The sequence below is a fragment of the Pteropus alecto genome, unplaced genomic scaffold (assembly GCF_000325575.1).
Source record: "Pteropus alecto unplaced genomic scaffold, ASM32557v1 scaffold44, whole genome shotgun sequence".
Classification (NCBI taxonomy): Eukaryota; Metazoa; Chordata; class Mammalia; order Chiroptera; family Pteropodidae; genus Pteropus; species Pteropus alecto.
Genome location: NW_006436812.1, coordinates 7,931,382 through 7,954,658, shown reverse-complemented (window position 1 = coordinate 7,954,658; position 23,277 = coordinate 7,931,382). Strand labels below are relative to the sequence as shown.

At 37.7% G+C, this 23,277-nt stretch overlaps 1 protein-coding gene across 1 annotated transcript in view; it reads left to right on the top strand.

Moving 5' to 3' along the window:
• XPO6 (exportin 6) overlaps positions 1–23,277 on the top strand; it is a 98,044-nt gene that overhangs the window by 40,287 nt on the left and 34,480 nt on the right. Inside the window, 6 exon segments of the mRNA XM_006914223.3 lie at positions 214–373; positions 2,321–2,398; positions 10,316–10,769; positions 13,993–14,119; positions 19,097–19,116; positions 19,118–19,168. Coding sequence (XP_006914285.1) covers positions 214–373; positions 2,321–2,398; positions 10,316–10,769; positions 13,993–14,119; positions 19,097–19,116; positions 19,118–19,168 — 890 coding nt within the window.

Here is a 23,277-nt window from a genome sequence, read left to right as displayed (position 1 = left end):
AAGCTCATGGTATTAGCGTTTCATTTTTAAAATAAAATGAGAATATATTTTGAATGATTAAGAGGTACATAAATGTACTCTTAAGTCATTTTTCTAAAGCATTGATTTATGTGAAATTAAACACACAGGTACTTCACAGGTGTGATGTTACTCTGTCCTCTTTATACCTTAATGGCTAAAATAGTCTACTCAGAACTTACATTTTCCTGGCAGTTGATCCAGTCCCCTGTGACAACCCCCCTGGGGCTGATCATGTTGAAGACAACTTCAGAAGAGCTGGCTTGTCCCCGCGAAGACCTCAGTGTGGCTCGGAAGGAGGAGTTGCGGAAACTGCTGCTGGACCAGGTGCAGACGGTGCTTGGGCTGCTGACAGGTAGGTTAGCACTTCGGTGGTGCGCCAAGAGACAGGGGCCTGCCCGCGTCACCCAGAGCTCAGGCCTGGTGCTCAGAATTTCCTATTAGGTGTTTTAGCTCTTACCGACCTGAGCATAAAAACAAAGAATGTGCTGCCTTATTCCCAGCACCTAGCTCAGTGTCTAGCACATTAGGTAGAAACTCAAAAAATATTTGTAACTTATTTTCCTTATAGTCTTCCATTAATTGGTCCCCACTATTACCGTGATTAATGAGGTGTGGACTAGGTCATAGGAATATGATTGAAATGCTGATAACTGCATTCTAAGTAAGGTAGGTGGCAAACTTTACTTAAAATAATTTGAATTTAAGATCAGGAGAAGTTGGAGGAGAAGGAAGATGTGAAAATTTCAAGTCGTGTGTCGGGAAGTGAGGCAAGGTGTGGAATCAGTGCCCTGTGTGCTAGGTTGTAGTTGTAGGTTGCATTCTTTATCATCTTCTCTGTTTTATTAGCACCCCATGCCAATGTGTGAAGAGTAAGACTAGATAGAAGGAATGAGACAGGAAGGTAGGAGGAGTGGAGTGCCCTGAGTCATGAGGACCATGACTACTGTGCTGCCAGTGGGCCTGCTCCTTAGGAGAGGTGGTGCCTGGCTGAGAGGCCTGGAGGCACCAGGAGCCTGGGCTTGCTTGAAGGAGTGTTGTAGTGAAAAGAAGTCCTTATCTACCCAGGTTTCTTTCTGCATGTCTAGGAACTTTTTCTTTTGTATGCCTCATGGAAGTGCTTGGCATGTAGTGGGCACTTAAAGTTGGTTGTAAGAATGCTTAATCAAAAGTAATCTTATTTGTTTCCTGTCCTTCCTTAAATGTCTAGGGGGAAACCCAGCTCTCAGAGCATTTATTTATTCAGAGCGCTGTTGACACCCCCAACTAGGTGTTAAATGTCTAGAGTTAGGGACCATGTCTGATACTTCTAAGTTCTACTGTATGAACATTAAAATTTTTTAAACTGAGATTTAATTCACTTATAAAATACACCATTTTAAAGTGTAACAACTTAGTGGATTTTAATATAATCACAAGATTGTGCAACTATCACACTAATTCTAGAATATTTTCAGTGCCCTCCAACCACTGGCAGCTTCTAATCTACTCTCTGTCTCTATGGATTTCCCTATTTTGACTTTCATAAAAATGGAATCATATAATATGTGACCTTTGGTTTATGGCTTTTTTTACTTAGCATGATACATTCAGGGTTTGTTTTTGCTGTAATAGTAAATATTTTGACAACAAAATATTTTCAAAAGCTTTATGATCTTAAGTGCCAGGTTCTGTGAAGAGACAAAAAGAGGAATAAAACACTGCCCCTGCTCTCTAGTAATGTGTATGCTTGTGGAGAGGAAAGGCAACTTAAGAAAGTGTGTTGTTATGTGCAGGTAAAGTGTAACAGGCAAGAAAACTTCCTGGAGGAGGCGACAGCTGAGCTGAGTTGAGTTCTGAGGGCCAGACAGGTAGCGTTAGTCTGGTGTCAAGGTCAAGTTTAGATTCCGGGGAAGGAGAGCAGGTCAGAGGTAGAGAAAGAGTAGAACACATGTGGAAGGACCGGCAAACAGTTTAGCATGATGTGGTCTTTTGTGTGGGGTAGGGGCGAGGCAAGGTGGGGAGAGCAGAGGCCAGATGCTGAGATTGTGTGTAATGGTGCTGGTTATGGTGAGCGAATGTAAGGAGACTGGTGACAGGTTCGTGGGGAAGATAAATTGTAAGAGGTTCGTGGGGAAGACAAATTGAGTTTAAAATATCTAAGTAGTGCTGTCCAAGAAGCAGTTGAACATGTAACTGAGAGAGGGATATTTGGAGACTGATGTTTGATCAAAGATAATCAATAAATTGTTTTTCTAAATCTGATTTACATATGTTGGACTTTATTTCTCTCTTAAACTCAGTTTTTCCTTTCTTGGTGTAGGTATCTTGGAGACTGTCTGGGATAAACACAGCGTTACTGCTGCCACCCCACCACCATCCCCGACCTCAGGAGAAAGTGGTAATGGTTTGCCCACCACACGTGGTGTTCCTTTTTTAAGTGAAATCGAGAGTCTTAGTGGGACAGCAGTTGCTTATTTATGCCAAATACAGATGCTGATTCTTCCTTAATCTGTTTTTGGCCTTTTTGCCCATGTTTTCTGAGTAGCTAGCTTTCTTAGTTTCTTGTAAGTACTTGTACTTTCTAATGTAATATTTTGAACAACATAATTTGTTTCTTCCTTGCCTGTCAGGAAGGTGGCACCTTTGATCTTCTGGCATCCACTTCCATCCCCTTCAGCTTATAACTGCTGACCCTCCTGGTCTGTTTTTTCCTTTTTCTCAATCTTCATGGCTGTATTTCTCGTGCTGAGGTTCGTATGAGCCTGTGGGCTTGTCAGGTCTGCTTTGCAGTTCTGCAGGGGTTGCTATTGCAGGAGGAGGGTGGCAGACTGAAGGAGGGAACAGGGGAACGTGGAGTGCATTCTTCCCCACTGGGCTCAGGGAAAAGTCATGTTGGTCCGGATAGATTAAAACTCCAGTGTGCAGTAATCAGCTTTGACTTTACCTTAGTTCAGAATAATTTGATAAAGCTAATGCATGGGCGTATTTGCAGTGCTCATTAAGTAATTTACTGGTGGCTTAGTTACTGTCCACAGATATATTAATATCTGTTTCAGAAGTTAGAGTGCAGTTCACCTAAAAATGGCTGCTTTCAAGGATGAATGGAAAGAGGAAATTGTGTCTGAACAGGAACTTTTAGTTTCTAAATGTGTTTGTTTATACTAAATGATCATACATGCTTTTCAAGTAGAGTACATCCTATGAATTGGCACATATTTCTTTTACTGTAAAGGTTGGTGTGGTTAATGAGAAATGTTTCCACATCTTTCTTCTTTGCCCCAAGGAAATGGGCTGTTGAAATCAGACATCTCTAAGCCCAAGCTGTTTCATGTAGCCTATTGTTAATATGTGGAAGTTGAAATTCTTGCAGTTACTAGAGAATTGAAAATATACCATAGAGTTTTGGGAACTGCTCATAGTATATTAATTATTCTAAATTCCATTTATCAAACTTGGATTAAAACTATTAGAGTCGTTTGTCATACTTCTTAGATTAAAAACTATAATGGAGGTCTAGAGTATATTACAAGCCCACAGGAAATTGAACTTTATTTGTACTTCGTGGCAAACCTTCATTTTCAAGGTGGCTATTTGAGGTCACTTAGCAATTTCTATTCTGCAATATTTGATTAAAGAAAAAATTACAAATGATGTAGAAATTTGATTTTATGAGTCTATCCCTTGGAAGTTCTTGCAGGTTGGCTGATCCTAAATGTGTCCTTTCATTTAAATACTAGTTTGCAAACATTAGTTCTTTTAAATTAAATTGGCTTTTAGATAGTTGAATCCTAGCTTAGTTTAGCATCCAGTCTAAGTTAGCAGCAGCAGTGTCCTCCAGTGAAACTTGTTTTTCTGAGATGATTTTCCACTACCAGAAGCTGTTTTTTAGTTGGCTTTGTTCAGGTTTATACTTTAGTAGATAACTCATAGATCAGTTTATACTTTAGTATAACTCAGTTTATACTTTAGTAGACTTATTTTTCTGGAGACTAGGTTGGGGAATATCAAATAACACAGATCAAAAATATATGCTTACTCTTTAATGTGTTGCCTAGGTTTTGTTTATGAGGTTAGGTAAAATAAAATATGAACTAATTTGATATTTCCACATAAACAAAACCTAAAAATATGACACATACTTCTTGAGAATTGCCTCTTAGACACAAATAAAAATTTTCAAAGTCTTAAATTTTAGTATTTGAGAAAAAGCAAAATAAATAGAGACTGTTAGGGGCATAGGGAGTTAAGTAAGCTTTTTATGCTTCCCCTTTAAAAAAATAGAATTGCATGTTCACTTGTTACGCCTTTTTTCTCTTCGTGACAGTTACAAGTGAGGTCATCAGATCTTGCTTCATTATTTGGACAGTGCTGATGATTTAATCAACATTTGTTTTGATGTTTTTGCTTAACTGCCTTGTGCATTTAAAACCAAATTAAGCAGTTAAACTTCTAGAAAATTGTTTTTGCTTAACTGCCTTGTGCATTTAAAACCAAGTTAAGGTTAAGTAAGCTTTTTATGCTTCCCCTTTAAAAAAATAGAATTGCATGTTCACTTGTTACGCCTTTTTTCTCTTCGTGACAGTTACAAGTGAGGTCATCAGATCTTGCTTCATTATTTGGACAGTGCTGATGATTTAATCAACATTTGTTTTGATGTTTTTGCTTAACTGCCTTGTGCATTTAAAACCAAGTTAAGCAGTTAAACTTCTAGAAAATTGTTTTTGCTTAACTGCCTTGTGCATTTAAAACCAAGTTAAGCAGTTAAACTTCTAGAAAATTGTTTAGCTTTCTTGACCATAAGCTTAGTTTTATGGAGGAAATTCATTCTGAGAAATCTTAGGGCACCAGTGGATAACCAAATCATTCCTAAACACCCTGTCAGCAGTCCCTGCCGGACTTTCCCTGCCCGAATCCTGGGCAGCTCCCTGTCAGGCTTAGCCCCGTGAGCCTTTGGTCTCTGTTCTCATACACTGTCTCACAAAGTTGTGTTCTGTCCAATCACTTTCCTGCAACAACTTCTCTAACAGTCAGTGTGGAAAAAGTCTCGAAGGGTGTATGTGGTTTATTGTTCTACAGCATTGTTCCCCAGATTGTTGTCTTATCTCCTAAACGCCCCTCACTAGACCAGAATCCTGTAAAGTAGATGATGGTTTTATGTCTTGTTTACAAACCAGGAAGCTGGGGCTCATGGTGGGTAACTTGCCAGAGATCACATCACCAATGATTGGTGGAAGAGGGCTGTCAACCCATCATCCCTAGTCTAGGTGTACTGTCTTTGTCCTAAGTTTGCGTTCTTGGTCACTCTCACCACTTCTGTTGGCCTCCTCCTCCCCTTGGTTTGGAGCCCTTGCTCTGCCACTTACTCTGTATGCCTTCTCTCACATTGATGTCTTCAGCTGCGAAAAGGAGAGTAACTGTCCTTGGAGGATGAAATGAGGGAAGATGTGGGTGTGTCCTCTGCATGCTGTGCCCGTTGCTTCCTGCTGCACGTGGGCAGCCTCAGCCCTTTTAGTCTCTTGTCTTCTTTTTGCTTAGGCAAATGGAAAAAAAAAGCGAACAAAGTGCATTTATATAGATACTGAGATTCCGAATTAGCTTCGATTGTTCTGAAATAAAAATTTCTTGTCCACATGGTATGTAGTTTCAAATATAGATCTGTACACACACTAGCAATGGAAAGTTTTTCTGGTTGCAGAGAGCTTGAATTCATTGAGACTAATTTATACCTTCCTGTTTCTTCCCAAACTCTTTCCAAATTGCGTATCTTTGTGTACTTGCAAATCTTCACGTGTATTCCTTTATAAGCTACTTATAGAAAGATGGGACTTGGGAGAGCCACTCCCAACAACTGTAATCTCATTTTCTCCTAAGGGCTTCTTGAATAGAGTTTTTCCCCATTTTACTGGACTGAGGCTACGTTTAGGTCAGTGCTTCTCAATTGGGCCAGCTTGGCCCTGCAGGGACTATCTGACAGTGTGGAGGGGTTTTTTTGCTACCGTAACTGGAGGAGTGAGTACTGCTGACGTCTGGTGAGTGGAGGTTCGGGATGCTGCTAAATATCCTACAATGTACAAAACAAAGAATCTCCTAGCCCAAAATGTCAGTGGTGCTGAGGTTGGGAAACTCTGAGTTAGTAAATGTTGAACTGAATGGAAAACATAAGATTTCAATAATTAAAAAAATACAAGGCCAAGGGGGTCTTTGCATGAAAGCCTAGTGTAGGTGTTCCAGCTACATCCGGGTTGCTTCCAACTTAGGAAATGCACTGGAGTCGTCCCTACACCTTTGGGGGCATGGTACGTGTTGCTGTCAGGGCCAGGCCCATTCAGGGCGGATGAAGTCGCCCTCAGGTTTTATACTCAAGGTGCCCCCTTATACAGCCAGCGTGTTAAGGTCTTTCAAATTCACATTGGAAATGTCGCAGCACGAAGCAGAGTCCCTGTTCTGTGGTGATTTCTTCTACTTTGATTAAAATACAGTTTGAAAAACTCTTCTAGGATCTAAAAAATCTCGAAACATTGAGTATAATCACTTTTATGAGAAACAATGTTAAAAGATTGTTGTTTTGAGGGAAAAATGTCGCAGGTCTTCCTATTTACCTAAATAACTTTTACCTTTGCATAATTCTGTTTAGTTTTTGTCCTTTTATCTTTCTATAGTTGTGGTCATAGTGTAAACATGCTATTTTATATGAGACTTTAGATCATACATCTTTTTCTATATTTGAATATTATCTTTCTTACTAATGATTTTTCCTGGTTACATAATCTTTCCAGGTGACCTGCCTTTCGGGGAGGAGCATGGGCTTTGGGGTTTCAGTTTTAGCTCTACCTCTTACTAGCTGTGGAACATGGGAGAAATGCCTAATTTGTCTATGTTGTAGTTATTCTAACAACCTGGAAATGTGGATAATAATACCTACCTCAGAGCTGTGAGCATTAAATGAAAATATGTAAATAAAGTGCCTAGTGCAGCACTAAGCAAATAATAATAGCACATCAGATGTTCTGAACATCATTATTGTTTTTGATGTTTTCATTCAGCATTCCCATTCTGGAAAAATTCTGAGCTAAAGCGTGGGACTTTTTTGTGTGTATTTATTTTTTTTAAAGCCAGAATTGATTTCTATTTAAAAATGTTCAAGAGACTTTGAAAAGCCCAACGGCCCAAAGATGCCCGTTTTTAATATAAGATCATACTGAGGTGGTGTCTCTTGGTTTCTCCAGTGCTATAGCTTCAATTTGATCCTAGTTAAGTGTACACTCCAAGAATTCTAGTTGGGTAGCAGTGGTTTCTCCTGACTTCGGCATCTTCCATAAATGGCCGTCAGTTCATGAATGACAAACAAAGTAATACCAGAAATAATTACTGTCATTGCAAGAGAGAAAGTTCTGTGACTCAAGTAGACAGCCACCACAGCAATTCCAAAAATCAAAATAATCCAGTAACAAACAAATTGAAACGTTTGCAGATTCTACTTGAACATGCTTCTTGCATTATTCTTTGAAATCAAATCCTCTGGTTATCAGCTTGGGTAGCTGAGATCATGAGTCTCATCTAGTATTAAAAGCAACTCTTCTGCAACAGAAACCAGCAAATATACTTCAAGATAAAATACCAGGGGACAACGCTTTAGTATATTTTTAACAGTGGAAATTAACACTCTTATTAATAAATTACAAAATTCTGATTTTAATGGCTGAGGAGATTGAGGTTGAGAAAGGTTAACTACTTTGTTCATATTCATCCAACATTAGTATAAGGCAGCAGTTCTCATCACCCCTGGTGGTCCCCCAAACCCTTTCAGGGGTCCCATAGGTCAGATATGTGTTCATAAAAATACTAAGACATTGTCATTTTTATTCTTATTCTCTCGTGAGTACACCGAATAGCAATTAACCTTTAAGAAATTACTACTCATCAAATTTTAATATTATGTTAAAGAATAGCTATAGTTATCAGAAAGGCCACTAAAATGCTTTTTTCCCTGCCCACTTGTATGTCTGCGTAAAGCTGGATTTTCTTCACATACTTCAGTTTGACATATTACAACAGATTGAATGCAGAAGCCTTTAAGAGAATTGGCCTGTCTTCTTTTAAGTGAGATATTAAAGAGATTTCTCAAAATGTGTTTTGGGAAACACATTTTGGGAAATGTGTTTCCCAAAACAGTGCTACTCATCTTACTAATTTTTCAAGGAGCAAATTATAATTTTTTCCTTTAAAAATGTGTTATTTATGCTGACATGTAATAGATTTGTAATTATTATGAAGTAAATATTTTAAGACTCCAGTTTTAGTTTCTAATATGAGAAATATCAATAGAAATAACCTGCATGAACAAGAGCTCTTGGGTGTCCTCAGTAATTTTAAGAGTGTTTAAGACAAAACAAAACTGCTAAGGTTAAGGTATAAAATAAAATATAAAAATTTACTCAGTGTTCAGCTATACAGAGATAATCATTCTAGAGATCTCTCTGTGCAAAGACAATATATAAGACAACTGAGTAAAAAGACAAAATGGCATTACGTCACATATTTTTATTTTGAATAAAAACAATTAAATTTTAGTTTTACTTGAACTTAACAGAAGGTATTAAATGGAAGGAATTGTTGACCTTGAGATGCTTTTTTTCACAAAGAATATTAGTTTGTAAAAATGATACCTCTAAGGTAAGAAAAAATGATTATGAAAACCAATTTCTTGCTACATATTTTAATTTTAGGTCATGTATGTAGAGACTTCTTGTTTGTGAAAAATGAGAAAGCACACCCTTCTGTAATTCTTACGTTTGTTTAGTCTTGATTCTATATTTAATTCAATGCTCGCATTAGCCCTTTTTCATAACTTCTACGTTCCTTAATTTTTTACTTTTATTTATTGCTTTATTTGCATAGTGTCATTGTTCAGCAACTTCCTTAAGAAGAATTTGTAGGCAATATATAATCTGAGTTTTTGCATATTTGAGAAAATGTCGCCTTCTTTTATACTCAAAGGAGAGCTTTGGGTTAAGTCATTCTTTGCCCTAGAACTTGGAGACACTGCACCACTGTTTTCTGGCTTGGAATGTTATTGTGGAGGAGTCCGAATTCAATGTTTTCTCCTCTGTATATGTGCTTTTCCTGCCCACATTTCTTCCTTAGTCCTAGAGTTTTTAGTATTGATTACTCTTTATTATTTTTAGCGGTGGCAGAGTAAGTCCTTTTATTTTGTATAGTCACATCTTTAGGAAAACTTTCTTGTTATAGTTTTGAATGTTTTTCTTTTGTCTTTTCTAAAATTATAGTCCTCTGCATTTCATTTTACATGGTTTCCTTTAGTCCAGTGCTTCTCAAAAATTAAGCAAGCATAAGAATCAACTAGGAGCTTGTTAACAATGCATAGTCCTGGGCCCTGCCCCTCCAGATTCTACTTTAATAGATGTGTGTGGGATGGGACCTGATAATTTGTGTTTTCTGACAAGTTGCCAGTGTTGCTGATGGTGCAAGTCCACAGATCTCATCTTGTCTAACCCAGTAGTTCTTAAATTTCCAGTCTCTGGATCTTTAACCTCTCCCCTGCCTTTAAATTGAGGTATAATTGGCATATTATAACACTGTGTTAGTTTTAGATGTACAACATAATGACATATGTATATGTTGTGAAATGACCACCACAGTAATTTTAGTTAATATATTTCATCCCATATAGTGACAGGTTTTTTTTTCCTTGAGATGAGAATTTGTAAGATTTAGCAACTTTGAAATATATTAACTGTAATCACTGTGCTGTATTTTTGACCACCTTCACCCATTTCACCCGCCCTCACCCAGGATTCCTTTACTCTTAAATAAAAATTACTGAAGTCCTCAAAGATCTTTGTGAGTTATGTTTATTGATATTGAAACTGAGAAAATTTACAAATATTTATTAATTCATTTAAAAATAACTGATGAACTCATATATAAACATTTTAATAAAAAAGCAAACAAACATTTACTGAGAAGAGTGACATTATTTTACATCTTTGCATACATCTTAATGAAAGAGCTTTTTTGCTTTCTCTCTGTTGGATAGATATCACATGTAATGTAGCCTCTGGAAAGCTCCATTGTATACTTGTGAGAAAGGAAAATAATATTATAGTATTGTTTAAAAAAAAGTTTTGAATTCGTGAACTCCTGAAAGGGTTTTGAGGCTCCTGGACCAAACTGTGAGAACTGCTGCTTTATAGTAATGCTTAGATTTTTTTTTTTTTTTTAAGAAGGAGAGTTACTCAAATTGGTTTGTAAGAGATTTGACAGTGTAGATCTTAAAAGCCTTTTATATTTTCAGGTGACTTACTGAGTAACCTGTTGCAGAGTCCTAGTTCAGCCAAACTGTTGAACCAGCCAATCCCCATCCTTGATGCGGAGAGTGAGTATATCTGTTCCCTGGCCTTGGAGTGCCTGGCCCATCTCTTCAGTTGGATTCCTCTGTCTGCCAGCATCACCCCATCCCTCCTTACCACCATCTTCCACTTTGCGCGCTTTGGCTGTGACATCCGGGCCAAAAAGATGGCATCAGTTAACGGCAGCAGCCAGAACTGTGTATTGGGTCAGGAGCGCGGCCGGCTTGGGGTCCTGGCCATGTCCTGCATCAATGAACTCATGTCCAAGAACTGTGTGCCTATGGAGTTCGAGGAGTATTTACTGCGTATGTTCCAGCAGACTTTCTACCTCCTGCAGAAAATCACCAAGGATAACAATGCCCACACGGTGAAGAGCAGGCTAGAAGAACTCGATGAGAGGTAATACAAATAGGTGTAGAGTCGGCTGTGCCCTGAGAAAGGGCCTTGACTAGTTATCACGGTGTGCTGCATGGTGTCTGTAATCCTCTTTGGTTTCAGAATGTGGGGCTCCCGATGAGCAACAGAAAGGTAGGTGTGTACCAGTAAGTCTAAACTTAGCTGGAAGGGCTAGGGTGGTTAAGGGAAATGAGGTGAGTTTGAAAAGTGATTGTGAATTGTGTAGGTTTGTTGTCTTTTTTCCCCATCCATCTCCTGTTCTCCCTTCCACCCCTCTCCTCCCCTCTTCCTCACTATTTGCCTGCAGGTCTGAGGTGCTGCAGGAACTGAGACTGCTGCTCATGTGTAGTCAAGAACAGGAGAGGAGGTCCGTGGAGGTACAGGAGTTATGATCACCCCTTCTCACTTGATGTGGCTTGTCAGTTTTTACTATTTGACTTTTCCCAAGTGAACATCAGGCAGTATATGGGAATATTGTTACTATTGTAAGGTTTACACAGATGGCACGTTTTCATCAAAAGAAAGGAGAGATGTTAATTGGGGCACAAGTTAATGTAACAGACACCTGTGTTTCTTTTTACTGTCCTCCTGAATAGAGCCTAAAATTACCTAACTTTTCTTTCTTAAGTACTATAAAAGATGACTTTTATCACAGTACTCTGAGACATGGTCTCATTATTTATTTCCCTTGCAGATGATGTCATTTACCTGTCTTACAACTTTCACTAATAGGGAGTTACTGTGGTGTAAAATCAAGAGGGAAAATTGGAAACTTACGTTAATAACATCATGTTGACTGTTCAGAAACTTCCAAGCAGATAAATTGTATTGAATTAGTAAATAAGTATAGATTGTCTGTCAGCCAAAGTTAATATTTTAATCAATTTTCCTTGGCTTGTTTCTTGTTATTAAGCTATACAGAGTTAAGTTACTTCTTTTTCCTTAGAGTAAATAGAAGAATATAAGTCTAGTGCCTAAAGTTAAGACATTTTTGGTGTTTTTTAAATTTAGTAATTTTAATAAGTTTTTCTAAATTAAAAAAATTGGTACATAAGATTATTTTGGTTTGCCTCATTGTAAACAAGCTTTGTGTAAAATTTTCTTTGTACAGTTATAAAAGAACTCATCTAGTATAGTAATGTTTTATTTTTCATTATTCGGTAATAACTTTCTATATGAATTCAAAGGCATCGGTATTCAAACACATTTTATATTTTTTCTAGCTTTGGTTAAGAAAGGCTTTATGTTCATATTAAAAAAAAATCTAACTGCTTGTACCAACCATCATTATCAGTTGATTTGACTTTTACTTGTAGCATAATGTTTGTTATGGCTTATCCTCGGGCGGTATAGAAATGTTGTCATGGGTTATCTTTGTATTGATTTTGTTACATGTAACTTTTGTGCTCTTGGTTTTTTATTTTAATCCTATGCTTCCTATTGCCCCGTGAAAGCTGAGAGGTGCCTGGAAGCAGAAAGGTGACATAATACTGTGTGCTCGCTTCCTGGCTCTTGAGTCCCTTACCACTAATTCTAAACAGCTCAGTCCATTCTCGGTTGTTGAGGAGCTACTTACCCAGGTCCTTTGCTTCTCTTCTCCTTTACTGCCTTTTTTCTAACTTTCTACTGCTCATTAGCACCTGTACCAGAAGGTGGGGAAGGGAAAGAAAATGAGGTGAAATAAAATCTGTAGTTTTAGCTACTCAACAGCCTTGTTTGTATTCTTTAAAAAATTGGGTTGGAGATTAAAATAAAAATTGAGATTGCTTGATATATTACCCATGACTTCTTTTTATTCTTTTATGGGTGGCAGGGAATTGAGTGCATCTTCTCAAAGAGCAGCAAACTGGTTGGCGATTTTGAAAATCCATGTAAAAATGTAATAAGCTAAATGAGGAGTGAGAATTTCCTACTCATGAGCATTAGTGATTGAAGGCATCAGAGAGAAGTCTCTTTGTACTTTTCTATCTCTAAAAACAGTTGATTTCAGTGCCTTACTGTTTTTCAAGTATTTGGCAAACACATTAAGTTGTTTTTTTAAACCTACAAATAAGTTTATATATGTGTGGAGGTCAGACAGACTGGTTGGCCACCCTTGGAGCAATAGGTCCCAGGAACAGTATGTGACATTTTATTTATGGGCCAGTTTTGCTCTTTTTAGTTGTAATCTTTTTCTCCCCCTTTATTATTTTACGTATCTGTGCTTTAAAAAATAGTGTTTTGTAGTTACAAGTTTCAGAATTGATTTTAGCCATTATTTAATTTTTGGCTAAGGCCTTTTATGTCTGTATCTTTTTTTTATTGGTCTCTGAAATGTGATTTATAGAGATATGTCCATCTCATTTTCTAATCACCTTTTGGTATTTAGGGGCTTAAAATGACAGTTTCTGAAATGTGAGAGTGATGATGTGCTGTGTATTTAATAGCAAAAATCTCTTATCCTTGCGGCTGTGACCCACTCTCTTCTGTGAAATGATTTTATGAATACAAATAAATTGGGGATGCACTGTGATGTGAAAAGGAGGAGCCCTGGATTGGGAGGGAATGGTAGTTCCATTCTGCCATGAGCTGGCTGAGTGACCTCAGGCCCGTCACTTTATCTCTCTGGGCCTCATCTTTAAAATGAAGCATTAGATTAAGTTGTCCTGAGGCTTTTTCAGCTCTAACAGTCTCCCTTCCTTACGTTTGAAATCACTTTGGAGTGGATTGCGATGTGCTATGTTTAATTAGCACCAGGAGTGAGAGGGCAGGCCTGAATATATCTTACTTGGATGCCATGCCTTTTGTATAGCCTTGTTTTGTTTTTGTCTTTTTAGCACATTTATTTTAATGTTTTAGCCTCCTGGCATAGAAAACAGCCTTCCATACTTGCCACATTGAAATGACACAAATGATCTGCCCATCAACTTTTTAGTACCATTTCCTTTCACTTTAATTGGGTCATAACACTAATGAGTTGGAAAATATGAGAGCACTAGCTTATAAGATGCCTTAGTACATGGTGTCTGAGGATTAAAGTTGCTTTTTTGCTATGTTTCAGGTGGTAATGGAATGAAGGGTTGCCTGAGCTGTAGGTAATTTTTGCAGGCCTTTACCTTTATATTTTTAACTGAAAATATAAATCTGTGTAGTTCTGTACTGAAAGAAATTTGGATTGAATTTGAGATCTGTTCTAAGGAGGTGACTAGGTTTTTATTGTCACCTTTGTCTTCTTGTCTTAATTCAGCTACATTGAGAAGTTTACTGACTTTCTGCGGCTTTTTGTGAGTGTGCACCTAAGAAGAATCGAGTCCTACTCCCAGTTCCCTGTGGTGGAGTTTTTGACACTTTTGTTCAAGTACACATTTCATCAGGTAAAGCACCAGAATTGCCCCTTCCTTCCCCAAAAGTCTACTTTGTTAGTTTCAGGAGAAGAACTACTTTATTTCCTAAACATTTATATAGTGCTTATTATGTGAAGATTAACACATTTATCCTTCATAACTACCCCATGAGGTATTAGTAGTATTATCATATCTATCTACAGATAAAGAACCCGAGGCACAAAAAGTAACTTTCTCGGGGTCATACAATTAATAAGCAGTGGAGTCAGGATTTGAACCCAAGATTTGTGCTCTTAATCACTGTTATGTTGGATAAGCAAAATATAGAAAAAGTCTGAAATTAGGGCCTTTAGTGCTATAACTGTCACCACAGGAGGTTAGTGAAGCTCTTAAGAGTTAAGTTTTGGTGGATTTATTTTTTCCCTCTATTCAACAAATGTTTTTTGAACTCATATTGTATTTCAGAAGCTAGGCATATAACCCTTAAAGTCCTTGCCTTCATCGAGTTTATATTCTAGTGATTCAGTCTTTTTTATATGTATATTTTTAACACTTTATTGAGATAAAATTTAAATACTACTGAATTCACCGATTGTAATTGTACAATTCAGTGATGTTCAATAAATTTATAGACTTGTGCAGCCATTACTACAGTCTACTTGTAGACATTTCTGTTATACCTTATCCCTTGTGTCCATTGTATGTGTTTTTAATCAGCTTTTTATTGAAGTATTACACACACAGAGAAAAGTACATAAATCATACATGTACAGCTTGATGCATTTTTCCAAAATGAACAAACCATGTAACGACCACCTAAGTCAAGAAGTAGAACATTACCAGCACCCCCGGAAATCCCCGCCTGTCCCTTCCCAATCACTTCCCCCACACTTCTCTCCGGAAGTAATCCCAATCTTGGCCTTAACATCCCAGATTAGTTTTGCCTGTTTTAGACTTCTCTAAGTGGAAACGTACAAGGCGTATTTGTCTTGTCTGGCTTTTTGTCATTTAGTATTGTTTGTGAGATTCATCTGTGTTATATGGCAGTAGTTTGTTTATTTTTATTGCTTTATAGTAAGTCATTATCTGAAAATCCATTCCACTGCTGATTTGGGCTACTTCCAGTTTTGGTGATCATGAATCATGTTGCAGTGAACATTTTTGCATACATTTTTTGGAGTACATATGTAGCTCTTTTGTTGGTATATAGTAGGGATGAAACAGCTGGGTTGTTTGAACTGCTAATGTAGCTTAATTGAGACTAGAGGAGAGGCAAGGGTCTAGGCTAGGAGGGAGGTGTGTATGTGACAGGGGATTTGGAGTAAGAATTTAATGTGAGAGCTAGCCTTTCTCAAAGAGATACTTGGCACGTAAAAGTCAGATTACCCAGTGGTAAGGCTGAACCATTCCTGGGAACCAGAGGGAAGGGTGCAGGTGGAAGAGGATGACTAAAGGTTGAAGAAGTCTCAAGATGTCTGACAGAGGAGCCAGTGAGTGCAGAATAAAAAGGAAAACACACAGAGCTCACCAGACCTAAGAAGAGATAGCAGAGGCGATGAGATGTGGGAGGATGAGGATATAGAAGAGAAGCATCAGAGGTGGTGTTTTGAGACAGGTCCAGAGACATCTTAAAGGGGACCAGGAAAAAAGGATTTGATAGATACCTTAGGATTAAGTATAGCAGAAATGAAAGATAAGGAGCCAGTGCTGAGGTGAGAAAGAAGGAGTTTATTTGGGAAAATGGAATGAAAATGTCTTGCTGTTTTGCTCCGTATGTAGAAAGGGATCTTTTGGTATATATGGTATAGAAGAAAGCTGAAAAATTTTGTTAAAGTGTTCATGTTTTATGCCTACTTCTTTGGACTTGAACCCAAAAATTCTGTGTTGAGTTCTGGTTATTTCTATTAGGTCTGTGTCCTTGGAAAGGTTTTTTTAAATTTCCTTCCATTTCAGTTTCCTCACCTAAAGAGATTGGCTGCAGTGGGCATCTTCATGGTCTTTGGCCAGTGTTCATCTTTTATGATTCTTTCACTAGAATCCCGTGTGTTTGTTTTCCATTGAATCGAAAGTGGTGGTTGTATACATTTCTACATGTTATATTTACATACTGGAAAAAGAAATAGATATGGTAATGAAGTGAACAACGAGGTTCTGTCAGCCGACCTCCTATGTGAGGCCCTTTCTTTCTGGGTGCAGACTCTCAGACTGTGAGAGTTGGTGTCCTGGGCAGAAGCAGATTCTGAGCATCAGGCAGAGGGGCAGGAACCTGGAACGTTCTCTGTGCGGTTTACTATAGCGTAGGCAGCCCTTTGCTGGAAAGGCAGAGTGGAGGAAAGGTGGCAGGGCATACTCTGTGATTAGGAGCTGGTGGCAGGGAAGCTTTTTAGGATAAGATTTAAGAATAAGAAGTTAAATGCTCTCCAGAGAGAGCTTTACGTTCTCATCTACTCACTAACTGTGAACTTACTTTATCATAGTTTAATTATCTGGAAAGTGAAAAGATGTGTCTTCTTGTCTAGAGGGATATTTATTAATAGGAATACTCAATATTTTTTGCCTTTGTTTCTAAAATTTATAGACATCTTAGTACTGATAAACGTAATTGAGAGAATAGTAATAAAGATGGTGTTAGTGTCTTCTTTTTACCAGTTCCTCTCCTCTATTTCTTTTCCTGCATTTTTTCTTTCACCTAAGTGTCTTGCTTCAGTCCCTCCAGCCACTAGGGCTGACCACCCGTTCGCCTCCACCATCACTTTATTTCCTTGCTGAGTCCCTGAAGTGTCTGTATAAGCACATGATTTCTGTCATTCTCTTCCTTCTTTTACTGTATCATTACCAATTCCTTCTTGGTCTTGCATTTTTCATTTTGCCTCTTCTTCTTAAAACTCTGAAATAGTATGGCATGGGGTGTAGGGGAGGGCTCTAGACCAGAGTCTTAAGATACATATTCTAGTTCTGTTTCTGTTCCTTATCATGTCATTTTGGGCAAGTAACCTTGCTTCTGAACCTTGGTTTCTATATCCTTGGTTTCTATATATTCTATAGAAAATAGATCCGTCCACTTTCCAGGACTATTGTGAAGATCAGATAGACTGATGAAAATGACAGCTAACCACAACAAACCATGTGGGGATAAGAGTGATACTGTTATTAGTGATACTATTATTCTTAAAGAGACTTGACAGGATCTTCTGTGATTAATCAGCCCTGGAATCTGAAAAGTAAATCTGAGTACAGGTACATTTTTAAAATGGGTCTATGAGTCATGGATTCTGAAAAGTTGAATGACTCCAAAAGTATAGCCAGCCTATCATCTTTATGATCGTAACCATCTGTGCCCACAGCAGTTGTCAAAGGCCAGACCATAGGTAGTGCAGTGCACAAGGCCTCACAGTGAGGCCTGCATGTGTGGATGTGAATGGTGGTGTTTCAGGTTCCACAGAGGGTATATATGCCCATCTTTTTTTCCCCAGCCTTGAGCCACACAGTAAATCCTCAATTCAGATGCATGAGGAAGATTTGTATATTTGTAAAGAGTATTGATATCGCTGTAAAACCTGGATTTATGTGGTGGCTTTTCGCAAAAGGACTTCCATATGATCTGATCAGTTAATGTTCTTTGGAGGGACTGGTGGGTATCTTCAAACTAAGGAAGGACAACTGGATGACTTACTTAAGGGAAGCTCAGCAAGCCAAAGCCAGGACAAGACTACATATATTTCCTGGCTATGCAAGTTGAGTGTCTGTCTGCCAGCTACTCATCTTATTTTCACATGGCTTATTCATTGTTTCTCTAGCTTATTCTTCTACTTTTTCTTATCTTACAGACATCTTGGTTTTACGAAGTAGGAAGTGGAGACGGGAAATGGTCTTTTCAAGTTTTCTGAGGATGGTCCTATCAGTGGCCCTGATTGAGCTGTAGCAGTCTAGTTCTACCCTGTGGATTGTGAGCTTAGAGTCTGCCTATTTTTTAAGTTACAGTTTTTTTGCCTTAGATTCAGCTTGAGTACAAAACTCGCATTGCCCGCTGCCACCCAGTGTTAGTTATTTTTCGGGCAAATTCCGTACATTCCCTTGTAAACTTCTGGATTTCCTTGTAGATCAGAAATGGAAGGAAAACTGAGCCAAGAAGAAGAAGGTATTATTTTTTTTCCATATCCGATCCTGCCACCAATTACGTGGTTCAATGAAGCACTCAAAAGTGAAACCAAAGAGTTCTTGGAAGTAGCAAGAATTTGAGTGGATATGTAAGGGATTGGGGGACCACAAGTCGAAACTGAATGTATATAAGAAGGACTAGATGTTGGAGAATATAGTGCCTGGATTTTGTATAAACTAGAATCTCAAAGTTCTTTAGTTAGTGCAGAGGTCCAGCACAGGACCCAGCAAAGACTGTCTTCTCTCCTTACATTGTCCTTAACACCAGGTTAGAGGTTGCTGTTAGCCTGTAGGACACTCCTACTTTTACAGTTAAGATAATGCCCAAGACTTAAGAAGCTCATTTTCAAATCTGTTGCATAGTAAGACTGTAAGTGTTATTTTCATGATGTTTAAATATGTAAACTTGGCACCTTTGGAGCCACTGAAACTTATTTTTGGTTTTGTGCTAATATGTAGTAGAGAGCCCATTGGTGGAGGGGTGGGGGGAGGGGTAAAGAAACCTGCTCCTTCTCCTTGACCTTGAGTAAATCGTGTCTCTGGTTCTCAATTTCTTTTTCTGTGAAACAGATTTGAATTGAACGATCCGTAAGAGCCCTCCTCACCTGTTAGGATAGATGTTTGCTTGGCTTGTTTTGTAACTCAGTATGTCCTGCATGGTATCTCCCTAATGATGTGTTCCATGGTACCCTAGTCTCATTGAGTTCAACAGGGCTCAATCATGAAGATCAACTAAAGACACCAGTTGCGGTTACCAAGAAGTTGAAGGGAATACAGGCTTGTGGGTGTTTTTTCTAAGGAGAATTTGCATTAAGTAATTTTATTGTCTGGATTTCTTTTGCACCATAGCCTACTCATGAAGGTTACTTCTTCAAGTAAAATTAAAAGTCGTCTGGGAGACAAGGAAGCAGTTCTCAACAGGTAAACCCCAGAAACATTTATTACTAGAGACAGACATTTTTGCCAGTTTTTCTTAAGGCTTGAAAGGGCAACCGTGAAGCCAAGACCTCTTCAGTTTAAGTAGTAATGCCATTGAGTATTTTCTTCTTTTTTTCCCCTTAAATATCTCATTTCCCCTTAAATATCTCATAAGCCGTTTAAGTAGTAATGCCATTGAGTATTTTCTTCTTTTTTTCCCCTTAAATATCTCATTTTCTGAAAACATTTTTTTCTGATTAAAATAATACATATTGTTAATTTTTTAGGTGTGATAATGCTTTTGTGTTTTCTTTTTATTGGTACTACTTTAGAGATACAAATTGAACTATTTTATTGGATGAAGTAATAGTGATATCTGGGATTTGCTTTAAAATAATCCACTAGGCATAAAGGGGAAAGTGGGATTGGCTGTATGTTGATAATTAATGTTGAAAAGGAACTTGAGTTTCATTACATTCTTTATTCTTTTGTATGCATTTGAAAATTTTCTATATAAAGTAATAAATACTGGTCATGAAGAAGTATTTATTTTAGAGACCAGAAAAAGATAAATGTAAAGAAGATAAGTTATCCATAATCCCACAATCCGGAGGTAATTACTTTTGTACTTTTAATTGTATTTTTTAAAAGTAGAAAATAGGGAGATGTTTTTTCCCCCATGTTTCTCTAGCCCATTTTTCTTGCCGGTAGGCAGAAAGTATGTTTCCTGTATACTATGGTCATTATTTCATTTCAGAAACGAAATAATGAGCTAATGTATCTAGCATGCTTGGCATATTATGAATGCTCATTAAATGTATCAATGGTTGGTGGTGAAGATTGTGAATACTCCTTCCCCAGAAGCCCAATGGAGGTGGTGAGGAGAACCCCCGCCCGGGTAGAGGTCTAGAACCCTTTCCATTGCTGAGGTTTTATGAGGTTTAAAAAATTTTAAACAATATTTTTATTCCCAGTTTAAACATTTACACTTTTGTTCCCAAACATTATTTTTGTGATTGCAAAATAGATTCCAAGTTGCTATGGTGCCAGGTCGAATGTGGTTATGGGTAGTATATTCATATATCAGAAACCTTATTACACAACAGTAGATCTTGTTTTTGGTGAATTTGCCAACTGTAAGTATTTGACTTTTTGAATGAGATTCTTCAAAGAAAAGGTACTTCCACCAGATTGGCTTTCTTGGATGCCCAGCAGTTGCTCCTGGCACTGCCTGATTTTGCTATATTTAATGGTAGATATTCTTTCACATCTCTCAGGCTGTTGGGTTAATAAACTGGGGAAATGATGAATATGAAAATGTTTTTTAAAGCACAGTAATATGCTTAAATGTGCTTTAAGTGTGGAGAATAATAGTTCCATTGAGAAAATGTACACTAGCAGATTATTACTATTAAATATACACTTATTCATGTTTTTGTACCAATAGAGCAGGGGTATAGAGTTTAAATTCCTTTCTGCTTCCTGGTAGCAGTGTTACTTTTGGTTAGGTTATATGCTGACTGCATTTCCTGTTGTAAAATGAGCATACTAATACCTCTGTTGAAGGATGGTTATAATTTAAGGAAATTATGTATATAAAACACCTGGCACAGCATCTAGCATGTCTTAGGCACTCAGTAAATGTTCACAGTGATGACCCCAACAGTAATAATAAGTAATAGATGATGTTGCTGCCGTTTGGCTGTGGTGTTTTAACCATAGAGTTAAGTGACAAGGCGCCTCTGGACAGCCTCAAGGCCTTTAGTCCCTCTTGCAGATGTTGACCTGTCTGCCTAGGCATCTGCCATCTGATATCATCTAATATCCCAGTTGTCAGTAGTTCTGGCTAACCACTTTAAACACTAGGAGTTTTTCTTATTGCTCATTTGATTATTGTCCTAATTTTTCTAATTTTTCATGACTTTTTTTTTTTTTTTTTTTTTTTTTTTTTTTTTTTTTTTTTTTTTTTTTTTTTTTTTAACATGCACATATAACACTTTTATGCCTTTAAAAAAAAACCTCAAACTCCAAACCTTCAAAGCTTATGTATGATTTATGCTGTTAAAGAGTAACCACCATCAGGGGACCTGCTTATTGATGTAGTATATTTTATCTGTCACCTCTATACATTTATACAAGTGTGTTCTCAGAAGTTTTTAAATGAAAATTTTGAAAGTTTGGCAGCCACTGCTCTAGGTTATGAAAGACCTCAATATATCAGAGTGCTTGGTTTTGCAGAAGCAGCTGATAAAGAGCACTGTACTGGTAATTGGCCCATTCATTTTAACTAAGAGCTTACAAATGTTTTTCAACTGAAAAAATATATCTGAAAGAAGTTAGGGTACTTTTGGAATCACACTTGTGGCTTGAGCCAGAATTTCAGAAACTGATCTTGCAGGAAGTAGTCAAGAATGTTTTCTCGGTGTCTTAAATGGGAAACGTAGGTGTGGTTAAGTCACAAAGGCAGCACCGAGTTCCTGTCCCTTGTGGTTTAAAGGTTTTTCATCATCACAACAAAGTGGTAGGCATTGTAGGCTACAAATTTAGAAGCACAAATGTACATGGATTTATTTTTGGTCTTAGGCACTTGGAAATTGGATGGAGCTATGCATGTTCCTTGCTCAGTGAGAATGCTCAAGAGTTTCTTGACTGGAGCTGGTGGGGACTTGAGAGAACTTGAGTCCCAGTGCTAATGGAGTAAATGTTCTGTATTATACCCAGCTGAAAAGGATTGCTGGTGGGGCTCATTGTCCAGATTTACCATTTTGAGGTGGTATGGAAAGACCTGCATTTCAGTCTCGTTTTCCTTGCTGAAACTTTGGGGATGGTTGTATCTACCTTACACGTTGTTGAGAAAATTAAATGAACCAACGTATGAAGTACCTAGGCTGACAGTAACTGCTCAGTAAATAATTATTGGTTCTCTTCTCTTTTCTCTCTCACTCCTTTCTCTCTGTGCTTGTCAATGTGAAGGGAGCCACCTGTGTAGAAACTTATTTTTACAGGAAGATGAGGAAATCGAAGCGAGTTAAGCAACCAAAAGTTATTGAGCCATGACCTGTGAACCTCTTTGTCATGAGAATATGGGCAAGTGCTGGCCACAGACCAGCCAGGGATTCCTGGTGACTAGATTGGACTGTAAACAAATGCGAGTGAGCATGAGAAAAATTGCTGCCCTTTTTTTTTCGAGTGGTTTTTCTGCTTAATAAAGAGGAAGTGCCATTATGACACATGACATTTTGATATAATTAATAATAGGTGTTAACTAGGTTTATATTAGGGCTCTAGTAGCTTTCTAATACCTGCTGAAAGAAATTTGTGCTATTGACTGGCCTTAAAGAGCAAGTGAATGGGTCTTATTCATTACAGAATTGAAAAAGCTATCCAGGATTATGCTTTAGTCCTTTGTTGTTATCTGACTTGGACTTTTGTTTATTGCCTGTGTGTTTATTTATTCCATTGTTCATTTGTTCTTTCATTCAGATACTTAACTGAACACTTACTATGTAATTGCCTTAACATGTATAATTAAAACTCTCAGACGTTGGGATGCTGTTGGAATTACATGTGTCTTGAGCCACATAGGTTATAGGTTTTTCTCTATTGTATATTTAAGCATTTAAATCTATAAATTTCCCTCTGAGAAGTACTTTAGCTTTAGCCATCAAATTTTAATATGTTCTGTTTGCTTTTTCATTGTTTAATACTTTTAAAATTTTCTTGAGATTTCTTCTTTAATTTCCAGATATTTGGAGGTTTTCTATATATCTTGTTATTACTTTATTCTGGTTAATACAGATCTGCAAACATAGTTGGTGTGATTTCAGTTCTTTTCAGTTTGTTAAGGTTTGTCTTACTTATGTCCTAGTTCACCATGCACTTGAAGAGCGTGTGTGTTCTGCCGTTGTTGGGTGGAGCATTCTATAAATGTCGGTCAGGTCAGCTTGGTTACTCACATTCTACCTGTTGTCCTTATCTGGCTTGTCTGTCCACTACCAAGAGAGCGAAGCGGTGAGCTCTCCAAGCATAACGGTGGCTTTGTCTAGGCCTCTTTTTACTTCTATCAGTTTTTGCTTTATTTATTTTGAGACTCTTAGTTGCACACAAATTTG